Source organism: Piliocolobus tephrosceles, chromosome 4 (assembly GCF_002776525.5).
Source record: "Piliocolobus tephrosceles isolate RC106 chromosome 4, ASM277652v3, whole genome shotgun sequence".
In the NCBI taxonomy this organism is placed as follows: domain Eukaryota; kingdom Metazoa; phylum Chordata; class Mammalia; order Primates; family Cercopithecidae; genus Piliocolobus; species Piliocolobus tephrosceles.
The window spans coordinates 19,371,119-19,383,674 of NC_045437.1; the positions used below are offsets into that span (position 1 = coordinate 19,371,119).

At 35.0% G+C, this 12,556-nt stretch overlaps 1 protein-coding gene across 9 annotated transcripts in view; it reads right to left on the reverse strand.

The window, feature by feature from the left end:
• The window catches only part of CDH18 (cadherin 18), a 1,101,027-nt gene that overhangs the window by 255,066 nt on the left and 833,405 nt on the right, over positions 1-12,556 (reverse strand). For all 9 annotated transcript variants that reach the window (XM_023218216.2, XM_023218208.2, XM_023218214.2 and 6 more), the window contains one exon: positions 3,434-3,728. Coding sequence is in view for 7 of the 9 variants with exons in the window: in XM_023218208.2 (XP_023073976.1) it covers positions 3,434-3,728 (295 nt within the window). In the remaining 2 variants the exon portion in view is untranslated. The remainder of the gene's footprint in view (positions 1-3,433; positions 3,729-12,556) is intronic.

The following is a 12,556-nucleotide window of genomic DNA, read 5'->3' on the forward strand; positions in this document are numbered from 1 at the left end:
AAAACAGGGAGCAGGACAGATTTGTTCCCCCTGCCATTGTCTGCAGATCTTTGCCCTATAATATCATCAACTTTTGGTTTCTAAAATCAGAGTTGGTCACGCACAGTGGCTCACACCTCAATCCCAGCACTTTGGGAGGCTCAGAAGGGCCAATCATTTGAGAGCAAGAGTTCAAGACCTTCCTGGCCAACATGGCAAGACCCTGCCTCTACTAAAATTACAAACTTTAGCTGGGCCTGGTGGAACATGCCTGTAATCCCAGCTACCTGGGAGGCTGACACTTGAGAATTGCTTGAACGTGGGAGGCAGAGATTGAAGTAAGCCGAGATCATGCTGCTGTGCTCCAGCCTGGGTGGTGGAGTGAGACTCTGACTCAAAAAAAAAAAAAAAAAAAAAAAAAAAAAATCAGAGTTATAGTTAATGAAAATATCACCCATTCTTAAGAACACAATGTAAAGTGAATTTTTCCCTCCACTTTCGTATCATGCTCTATGCATTCATGTTACAATATGTATTATATGTTATTATCATGAATTGTATGTATTTGTTTTCCTAGAGTAATGTGTGTATATACACACGCACACAAAAACTTACTGACAAAATATAATTTCCAATATTCAGCTTAAGGTTTCCCATAAAATAGCTCAATAGAATCTTGCCTGAAACCACAGTAGTACAGAGAGTTGAAATTTACTCTATCTTGTCCTTTTTCTATACTACTTTCAGATATTAAATTTTTGTCCCTCAACCATACTCATCTCAGTAAAAGAACTTAAGAATATTAACTTTTCACCATTCCCATCTTTCTTCCCAAACCCCAGATGAGGACTTTGACTTGTTCCCGAGTCCTCATCTCAGTCTTTTCTGCAAAAATTACTTTATGTCTCATGATTCTCACATAGATTCTGTGGCATCCTTTGACAGTATTTCAAAAATATCCATTCGTATTAACTCAGTGTACACACACACACACACACACACACACACACACACACACACCTATTCCAGAGTTCAAAAAGCTGATAACATTTTTCCTCTTTGTAATTTTCCTTGACTTTTAGATCTCTGTTCTGATTTATTTCAACTATTTTCTCAAATGTTTTTCTAAATTACGTAGGAGAATAATAGACCTTCCAGATCCTTCTCCAAATATTTATTTTGCCCTAGCTGATGGATCATATTTCTCTGAACAATAGATTTGGGGCTTTGGTGTTTCCTCTGTAGGCTGTAAATGGGACTTAACTCTCTATCAGATTCCTCTATTTCATGTAATAAATGTGAGGGTAGCATATTCATTTTTATTCATAGCTAATTTTAAAAAATCTGAATGTTTTAAAAATTTTCTCTTTTTTATTAGGCTTTAAAACTTTAACAGGATTTTTCTATGTTTGATTCTTATTTTATAAAGTCTTCCTGGAACTTGGAAAGTCAACTAAACTTATAGGGTCAGTATATTATTCACTTCAAGAAAAATTATGATTGCTCCTTTCCTCCACTTGCTCTTTATTTTTCTCCAAGAACACATGTTATTCACATGCTAGGTCTAATGAATATGTTCTCTAAATCTGCTTTCTTTTTCCCACAATATCCACAATTTTATGTTTGTTTCTGTGGCTATTAGCTACTTCTTTCAGTCAGTTATGATTTTAGGTACCAGGACAATAATTCAGGTCTAATCAGTTACCATTCATACCTTCAATCCATATATTGATCTTCTTTATTGTTCTTATTTACTTATTTGTTTAAAGCAAAAGGCTTTGAGTCACAGAAATCTGTTTGTGGCATCCGTAAAAACCCTCCAATGCTCGTACTGACTACTGTTTAGTGTACTGTCTTTCTGGGTAATTCCTGCTCTTGCCTGTTTTTCTCTCTAGTGCTTTACCCGCTGTGGTTATGACAGCTTCCTTTGTGCTCCTTGGGACCCTTACTTGTCTTGGAAATAGCTCACCAGGAGCACTCTCACAGGTGGGAGCACCATAGAGCTCTTTGCCTTCCTAAGGCAGAGGAGATTAGTTTTGTGGGCATCAATTCCTTGATGTGGCAGAGAGAATTCTGTCCTTGAGTTCCCCTGCAAACTCTCACCCCCCAGAGTTAATCATACTGAAGCCTTTAATTCTCCCTTGACTCTCCTTGGAGATCAATATTCTGGGCCTCTCTTAGGCTCCTGCAGGCTGGTTCCTGTTTTCTGCTGTGGTCCAGAGGGAACGAGTTTGGCAATTGCTTTCTCCCCTGAGACTTCAGCTATGAAGAAGACCTCACTGTCTCTTCCTTACCTGCTCCTACAGTGACTGCAGGAGCTACCCGCCTAGCTCAAGAAGACTAACATACGCTGGAATCTGGAGTTCAGAGGAAAGATGCTGCCATCTTCCACTAAAAAGAATATATATATATACACACACACACATATATATACACACATATATATATATCAAATTCACAGACTGATTTGATTAGTAACTAAGTGACTATAAGAACCTTAATCTAAAACAATACTCATACATATGCAGTAAAATTAAATATATGAAATCTTTACTCAATAAATGTGTTACAAAGCTTAGAGTCTCATAAAAATAGTCAAAAAGTATTATCACAGAAGAACCATTTTAAACTTAAAAAAAAATCATCCCATGAAATGAAAAATAAACAAAAACAAATTCAAATAGCTACACCACAGAAACCAGTGAGTGGTGAAAAAGCTCCAGATCATCAGGGTGACTCAAACCCTGGATCATGATTATACTGGCTGCAGTGTAGGCTTTGAATTCAGCTGAACCTGGACTAATGCCTACTTGGCTATTTCTAAATAAGTGAATTTGCAAGAGTAACTTAAATACTTTATGCCAGTTTGCACATCTTGAAAATGATTTTCAAAATACTTCACAGGGCTGTCATATATTTTTAAATAAATAAGGCATGTAAATGCTTAGGAATATTTGAAAAAAGTTTTATTGATTAATGTAGCAACAACTATTAATGGTATAATTTGGTCATACACTGAAAGCTCAAAAGACCTGGAGACAAAAATTTCAGACATTCTAGAATCTTTCTTCTGTGCAAATAATCAAATTGAACGTGCTGGTATGTTCTTAACAATATACATATAGAATTCACATCATAGAAGAGACATATCAACTAAGCAAGTATTCCACGTGTTTTCAAATGTATGTTTCTTTCCCCTTGAGATCCAACTACTACCTACACTTACATGATTAGAAATCAACTTCAATGAATATTATAATTGCCAGGCCCAATAGTCTTTAACACTTTATGCCTCAAAAAATACTAAAATATTTTGAAACTTCATACTTATATGAAGTTTATGTATATGTATCCCCTCTAGACACATATACAAGTAAAAATTGGTGTTCTAAAGATGACTTTTGGATTTTCAAAAATATGTTAATTGCATAATCATAAAAATGATTTTTCTTACCCATGTCTGACATTTCAGGCACAGTAACAATGTATGGTCCATCTGTGAATTTTGGAGCATTGTCATTGATGTCTTGCACTTTGATGATGAACTCAGATTCAGGTTCAAGAGGTTTGTTTGTACGTCTGTCAATGGCTTGAGCGTGAAGCACATAGTGGGTCTTCTGCTCTCTGTCTAGGCTTTTTGTTGAGTGGATATCACCCGTGGTATCGTCAATGATAAATATAGTCCCAGCACCCTCTCCAGTAAGGATGTACTTGACAGATCCATCACCTTTGTCAGAATTGGAGTGAAGCTGTGAAATACACATGGAATAATTTAGCATGTATTTATATTCCGACCTCACATTATGTTCTCTGAAAACTCCCTACCTATAATTACTTTGTTTGACTATGACTTTTCTTCCCTTTACAGTGAGCTGTGTATTACTACTATCATCTACTTTTCTGCAGTTTTTTTTTCTTTTTTTCACTTGGTTAATAATAAGGATATTGTTATCATGGTTTGTCTAAGAGATCCAGTTATTGAGCCAAGAAAAAACCAATAAACAATATTTATTAAAACAAAAATACCCCTGTAATTTTACTAAATCCACATTCCACTAACTGCCATAAAGTTGAGAAAATAAATTCCCAGATTATTGTTGACTTCCGTACTTGTGAAAATAATATATTTTGTTTCACTTTGTTTTAATTATTTGACATTGATTTCAACTTTACGACTAGAAAAAAGTATATATCGTATGACAAAGTGACGTTCAAATCGATTATTAAAATTTTCACAAAAGAAGCACATATTTAAGTCATAGTCACAGTCATGTGTTTAATAATTAGAAAAAAATAAATGAAATCACTTCTAATATAAAGGGCTTTGATGTAGAATATTAAAAAATAGAGTATTTTTGGCCTGGTGTGGTGGCTCACGCCTGTAATCCCAGCACTTTGGGAGGCCGAGGCAGGAGGATCACAAGGTCAGGAGATTGAGACCATCCTGGCTAACATGGTGAAACACCGTCTCTACTAAAAATACAAAAAGTTAGCCAGGTGTGGTGGTGGGCGCCCGTAGTCCCAGCTACTCAGGAGGCTGAAGCACTGAGCTGAGATCGTGCCACTGCACTCTAGCCTGGGTGACAGAGTGAGACTCCGTCTCAAAAATAATAAATAAATAAATAAATAAATAAATAAATAAATAAAATACATTTTTAGGGATAGAGTATTTTTTTAGTTAGGGATTATAAAACTTTAACTCGAAATTTAAATAGCAGTTGATATTCAGTTGATAAATAAGCCCTCATTTTAATTAACTGAAATACAGTAACAAATCTACACTTACTAAAATTAAAATTATCAAATATATTTGAATAGATAATAGAAAAGTAACAATAAATTAGAGAAGAGGTCTTCAATAAGAAAAATACCTGAAATATTAAGATAATACACTTTGTTGTAATTTAAACTCCATGTAGTTTTTGCTAAAGATTCTGCTATAACACCAAATTCACTTAAATAGTTCCATGAGTGCCAGTGCTATATTTCTAGCTAGAAATAACAGCAGTATTTCCTCAGTTCACAAATATATTTTCAAGGATTGTTTCTCCCAAGAGATCTGAACAGTTATCCTTTATATTAAACCTTTTTGGTCACATAACCTCAATGACTTACCTTTTTCTCATTTCTGACACGTAGAAACATTGAAAAAACACAACCTTGTTCACATAGCATTTCAGTTTTCTTGCCATAGTAACATGAACATTTTTGAGTTTTAAAGTCTCTGAATTCTCAGAAGACATTTGGAAAAGACAAAATACAGAAAAAAACAATGCAATATGAGAAAAAGACTTTTTCTGGGAAAATTAGGGCAACTGAAACATAAATGATAGTATGGGAATAATTTTACTTCTTTCTTGAAAACATGTACAAAATTACCAGGGCAAAATTTTGAAAGGAATCACAGAGTAAGATTCAACAAATGAAACCATTTAAAAATGTTTATTTAGATCTTGTATAAAAATGTTCAAAAAATACACAGCTTTCAAAGATTCACACTTCATTAGTAAACTGGATACTGAAAGAAGAATGCAGAATGAATTGGGTGATACAATTGTATGCATGTATGAAAATGTGTTTATTTATTTATGTCTCTTAACATATCATTTTAGTTACTAGAAGAAAAGATTCATCTTTCATGAAGCAGACACCCACAAATTATCAGTAGAGCAACCTATTTCATATTCTCTAACTTCACATCAATCTGTGACCAAAACGGAGCAAAGTAAATCAACACATTCATTTAACAAATGTTTTTAAAACCTTTTCTAGAATACCTGTCATTAAACTAATAAAAGGTGAGATAGTCTGGTAATTATTATGTTGTTATATATACATTATAAATCTATATTTTGTACTTATAACTATATAAAACATTTTTGCAGAATGTGTTATGCCTTTTAACAATTTCTAAAAGTTTAACGATGAAAATTGGCATTCATCTTCAGGATATGTATATGTGTGTGTGTGTGTGTGTGTATATATATATATACATGAAAAACATTTTCAGTGAACTTTACTTGATATCACTTAGTCTTTTTATTACTAACAAAATGTAGTAATATAAAATTATACTAAGTGTACAGTTAGGTTCGTATTACAGATACTTAAGTATATTTAAAGAAGAATAGGCATAACTATACAAGAGAAATAGTAAAGTTCTTAAACTACAGCATCTATTAAAATATATATACTATACGCTCTATATAGATTCTAGTAATTCAGATATAAAATAAAAATTTCAGTAATTTTAGGGCTATCAGTTTTCAGACTTGAATCTGACTCCACATGTGTACCATTATTATAATTCACATACACTTTTTATAATTAATAAAGTTTTTATAATACCTAATAAACAGCATAAATGATTCTGAAGACATGACTAATTTGAACCTATATTGTAATAAGATCAGTGAATTATAATTCAATAATATTTATATTGTTAGATAACCTTACACCAAATATTATGAAACTTACACCAAAATATCATGAAAATGTATTTAGATTACATTGCTTTCTGAGAATATTTAGCATGAGTTTTTAAATAATGTAGATGATCATTTTATTAATGAAACTTTAGTCTCTTGGCCAGCCTGGTTAAATCTTGAAATAATCACATTCCCATGTAACACTAATGGGAAACCATTGTAGTAGTTATTTAGTAGATTGACTAATAGCTTATATGATTATGATGATAATCACTTGTGAAGCAGCAAAGTGGTTTACTCTCAAGATTCCCTCTCCTCCACCCCATCTATTCTCAAATCTCAGTTCTGTTTGTAATATACATTTTGCAACAGGAATGGAGCCTGAAAGAAACCTTGACTATTTTGTCTTGAATTTTTTAATAAATGGGTTTTAACACTCTAGAGAAGTATTTTATTAATTTTTGGAAGCCAAAAAAATGATGAATGAATGAAATATGTGAATAGTAAGGGTAGCTGCAGACATAGAAAACTTGAGAAATGGAGAAAAAGCTCTTGAATAGAGATAATCTGGTTAGGAATATTATGATGATAGAAATATATCTGAGTGGGGTCATCAATGAGACAGCAAATGAAAGAATTTGGAAAAGAGCATGGAAATTAGAAATACTCCATATATACACATGGTAGTGATTCAGTAACCAGTTAAATATAGGTTACAAGCTTAGCTAGTCACTATACTACTTAAGAGAGATGTCCATGATTTTTTTACAGTGAAATAAGAAAAGATATTTGGAAGATAAATTTGATTTTAGTCATATACAGTGGAGCTCTTTTTTTTTTTTTTTTTTTTTTTTTTTTTTATCAGTTCAGTAATACCAAATAGCAGGGTCTGAATGTAACACCTTATTTATACTTTTAGAGCCATGGGATTTTGCAAACTAGGCTGTATTTTCATGCTGAAAGACAGACATTATATTGTGCTAAAGCAAGAACAGATAGTCTTTGGGTATCTCATCACATAATAAAGTAGGGTTAATTAACTGCTCTTTAGAGAACAGCAAAGGAATGAGGGGTGAAAAAAATAAAAATAAAATGCAGTCACCCTAGTGAAGCAAAATGCTAGTAATCTCTAACATTACTTTAATGAATTGTCACTTTCTTAGCATTAAGTAGTAACCTATGGCACTTAGAAAGTCAATGTGACTCACATGAGTTCACTCTAGAAAACTATTTATTCACCCTGGACTACATCAGGATCAGGACCTGAAAATGTATAGCTTTCACTCTAATGCAAAGTTCCTCAATAAAATCATATTCTATCCCTTGGGGAAGAATAACTTTAAAAGGTTAAGAAGATGATGGTGGAGCCATTCATTTAGAAAGTTGAGTTTAATTAGGACTTTAAGCTATGTTAAAAAGATAGGTCATTGACTTAAAACTGTAATATTTTGTGCTACATAATTTATACACTTGTTTATAAGTAGAAAACATATTTATAATATTTCAGTGGAAGCCAAAAATAAAGGCAGAAATATAGTAATTCCACTATGATTGATCATTATCTCCAAAACTTGCATAAAATTATGTGACACAATGTGAAAGAAATGTGAAAACATAGGAAATACATGTCATTGAGAGGTATTATGTATCCTTCATTCCAGAATGTATTATATTCTTAAAGTATAAGCAAATGAAACAAAAATGAATCAAAATCTTAATAAGTAACTGATGTAAAATAAAACACATTAAGCAGTTACAGTCTCATGCTGATAATATATTAGTCTCTGTGAAAAAGGGACATGTATTAACCATAATTTTTATTTAAACACCAATAAATGTGTAAAAAGTTATGTTAAACAGTTAAATAAAGTTTTATTTTCAAAAATTTAATCCATCAAGATGGATGGGAGCCAGGACTAGATTGCAGCTATAACTCAGATGGACAGAGCAGGATGTGGAGGCTCGCATCATGAATTTTGCCCCAGAATGACTGCAGGAATATCAGGAATCCTGAGAGTACCCACAGACCCTCTGAAGGAAGCAGATTGCTCCTGCAGGACCTCCAAGACAGCCCAAATACTGTAAGTGCCCAGGCTGTGAAAGAGGGAAAGGGAGATCCTTCGCCCCTGAATACACACCCTGCTGGAGAAACTGAAGGTCTAGTTTATGGGAGAAGATTCTGATCTTACCTGAAACTGTGTGAATTTAGAAAGTTAAGCAAAATACAGAGGTAGAGGAAGCAGTATCCATTCCTGCTTGGACTAAGGGGAGGATGCAAATCCTGCAGGTAGAATCCACGGGCTGGGGAAGCACTAAAGCCCTACTTTGTTTTGCAGCTAGGAAGTGGGTTAGCCAGGAGTGAGTTCTCAGGCCTGCTTGCCCATTGCCTGGAAACAGACTTGGTGCTATTATGGGGCCATGGTAGGAGTAAGACTAGCACTTCAGATTGCGTGGGAGCTGGGTGAAGCCTGTGACTCCCGGCTGTTCCCCACTTTCTTGACAACCTGCACAACTCGGCAGAGGCAGCCATAATCCTCCTAGATACATAACTCCATTGACCTGGAAATCTTGCCTTCATCCCCCACAGCAGTGGCAGCAAGACCTGCCCAAGAAAAGTCTGAGCTCAGACATGCCTAGCCCTGCCCCTACCCAGTGATACTTCCCTACCCATCCTGGTAACTGAAGACAAAGGGCATATACTTTTGGGAGTTGTAGGGCCCCACCCACCATGGGTTCCTCTCTATACTACCACAGTTGATGCTCTCTGGAAAGCACCATCTCCTGGCAGGAGGCCAACCATCACACAAAAAAGAGCATTAAACCACCAAAGTTAACAACACTCACAGGGTCCATTTCACCCCCTTGCCACCTCCATCAGAACAGGTGCTGGTATCCACGGCTGAGAGACCCACAGATGGTTCACATCACAGGACTCTGTGCAGACAACACCCAGTATTAGCCCAGAGCCTGGTAGACTTATTGGGTGGCTAGACCCAGAAGAGACAACGATCACTACATCTCAGCTCTCAGGAAGCCACATCCATAGGAAAAGGGGTAGGGCACTACGTCAAGGAAACAACCCATAGGACAAAAGAATCTGAACCACAGCCTTCAGACCTTCCCTCTGACATAGCCTATCCAAATGAGAAGAAACGAGAAAACCAACTTTGGTAATATGACAAAACAAGGCTCTTTAACACCCCAAAACATCACACTAGCTCACCAGCAATGGATGCAAACCAAGAAGAAATCCCTGATTTACCTGAAAAGGAATTCAGGAGGTTAGTTAGTAATCTAATCAGAGAGGCCCCAAATAAAGGTTAGCCCAATGCAAGGAAAAAAAAAAAAAAAAAAAAAAAAAAAGATGATACAGGAAGTAAGGGAGAAAGAGTCAATGAAATAGATAGCATAAATAAAAACAATAAAAACTTCAGGAAACATTGGACACAGATAGAAATGCAAAATTCCCTGGAAAGTCTTAGCAATAGAATTCAACAAGTAGAAGAAAGAAATTCCAACAAGGTCTTCAAATTAACACAATCCAACAAAGACAGAAAAAAGAATAAGAAAATATGAACAAAGCCTCAGAGTAGTCAGGGATTATGTTAAATGACCAAACCTAAGAATAATCAGTGTTCTTGAGGAAGAAGAGAAATCTAAAAGTTTGGAAAACATATTTGGGGAAATTAATTGAGGAAATACTCCCTGGCTTTGCTGGAGACCTAGACATCCAAATGCAATAAGCGCAAAGAACACCTGGGATGATCACCAAAAGATCATCACCTAGGCACATTGTTATGTGTTATGCCAATGCATAGGTCTTCTAAAGTTAAGACAAAGGAAAGAATCTAAAGAGCTATGAGACAAAAGCACCAGGTATCCTACAAAGTAAAATCTACCAGATTAACAGCATATTTCTCAGCAGAAACCCTACAAGCTAGAAGGAATTGGGGCCTTATCTTCAATTTCCTCAAACAAAACAATGATCAGCCAAGAATTTTGTATCCAGTGAAACTAAGCATCATATATGAAGGAAAGATACAGTTTTTTTCATAAAAACAAATGCTGAGAGAATTCACCCCTACCAAGCCACCACTACAAGAACTCTTAAAAGGAGCTCTAATTCTTGAAACAAATCCTTGAAACACATCAAAACAGAACCTCTTTAAAGCACAAATCTCACAGGACCTATAAAACAAAATACAATTTAAAAACCGAAAACCAAACCAAAACAAAAGAACAAAAAACAAGGTACACAGACAACAAATAGCATTATGAATGGAAGGGTACCTCACATCTCAATATTAACATTGAATGTAAATTGCCTAAATGCTCCACTTAAAAGATACAGAACTGCAGAATGACTAAGAATTCACCAATAAAGTATCTGCTGCCTTCAAGAGACTCACCTAACACATAAAGACGCACATAAACTTTAAGTAAATGGGTGAAAAAAAGACATTTCATGCAAATGGACACCAAAAGTGAGCAGGAGTAGCTATTCTTATATCAGAGAAAAACAAACTTTAAAGCAACAACAGTTAAAAATGGCAAAGAGGGACATTATATAATGGTAAAAGGCCTTGTCCAATAGGAAAATATCACAATCTTAAACATATACGCACCTAACACTGGAGCTCCCAAATTGACAAAACAGTTACTAATAGACCTAAGAAATGACACAGACAAGAATAGTGGGGGGCTTTAATACCCCACTGACAGCACTAGACAGGTCATTAAGACAGAAAGTCAGTAAGGAAACTGGATTTAAACTATACCTTGGAACAAATGGACTTTAACAGATAAATACAGAACATTCCATCCAACAGATGCAGAACACACATTCTATTCAACAGCACATGGAACTTTCTCCAAGATAGACCATATGATAGGCCACAAAACGAGCCTCAATAAATTTAAGAAAATTGAAATTATGTCAAGCACTCTCTCAGAGCACAGTGGAACAAAACTGGAAATCAACTTCAAAAGGAACCTTCAAACCCATGCAAATACATGGAAACTAAATACCCTGCTCCTGAATAATCACTGAGTCAAAAACGAAAGGATGGAAATTGAAAAATTCTTCAAACTGAATAACGATAATGACACAATCTATCAAAACCTCTGGGATAGACAAAGGTGCTGCTAAGAGGAAATTTCATAGCCCTAAATGCCTACATCAAAAAGACTGAAAGAGCACAAACTGACAATCTAAGGTCATGCCTTAAGGAACTAGAGGAACGAGAACAAACCAAACCCAAACCCAGCAGAAGAAAGAGAAGAAAGGAAATAGCCAAGATCATAGCAGAACTAAACGAAATAAAAACAAACGGCAGGGCGCGGTGGCTCAAGCCTGTAATCCCAACACTTTGGGAGGCCGAGACGGGTGGATCACGAAGTCAGGAGTTCGAGACCATCCTGGCTAACACGGTGAAACCCCATCTCTACTAAAAATACAAAAAAAAAAAAACTAGCCAGGTGAGGTGGCGGGCGCCTGTAGTCCCAGCTACTCAGGAGGCTGAGGCAGGAGAATGGCATAAACCCGGGAGGCGGAGCTTGCAGTGAGCTGAGATCCGACCACTGCACTCCAGCCTGGGCGACAGAGCAAGACTCCGGCTCAAAAAAAAAAAAAAATATATATATATATATATATATATATACACAAAAAAAAAGAAATAAAAAGATGCTTCTTTGAAGAAATAAATAAAATTGATAGACCATTAGCAAGATTAACCAAGAAAAGGAGAGAGAAAATACAAATAACCTCGGTAAGAAATGAAATGGGAGATATTACAACTGACACCACAGAAATACAAAAGCTCATTCAAAGCCACTGTGTTAGTCAGGCACTGTGTGCCTTCTCTAGAGGCACAGAACTAATAGGGTACATATTAATTAATATAAATATATATTAATCAAAATATAATATATAAATATAAATTTATTTATATAATAAATATATAAATATATATATTTATATAATAGATGTTATAAAGATACAATATTTATATATTATATATTATATAAATATAAAGGGGAGTTTATATAAATATAAAGCAGAGTTTATTAAGTATTAACTCACATGATCACAACATCACAAAATAGGCTGTCTGCAAGCTGAGGAGCAAGGAGAGCCAGTCCAAGTCCCA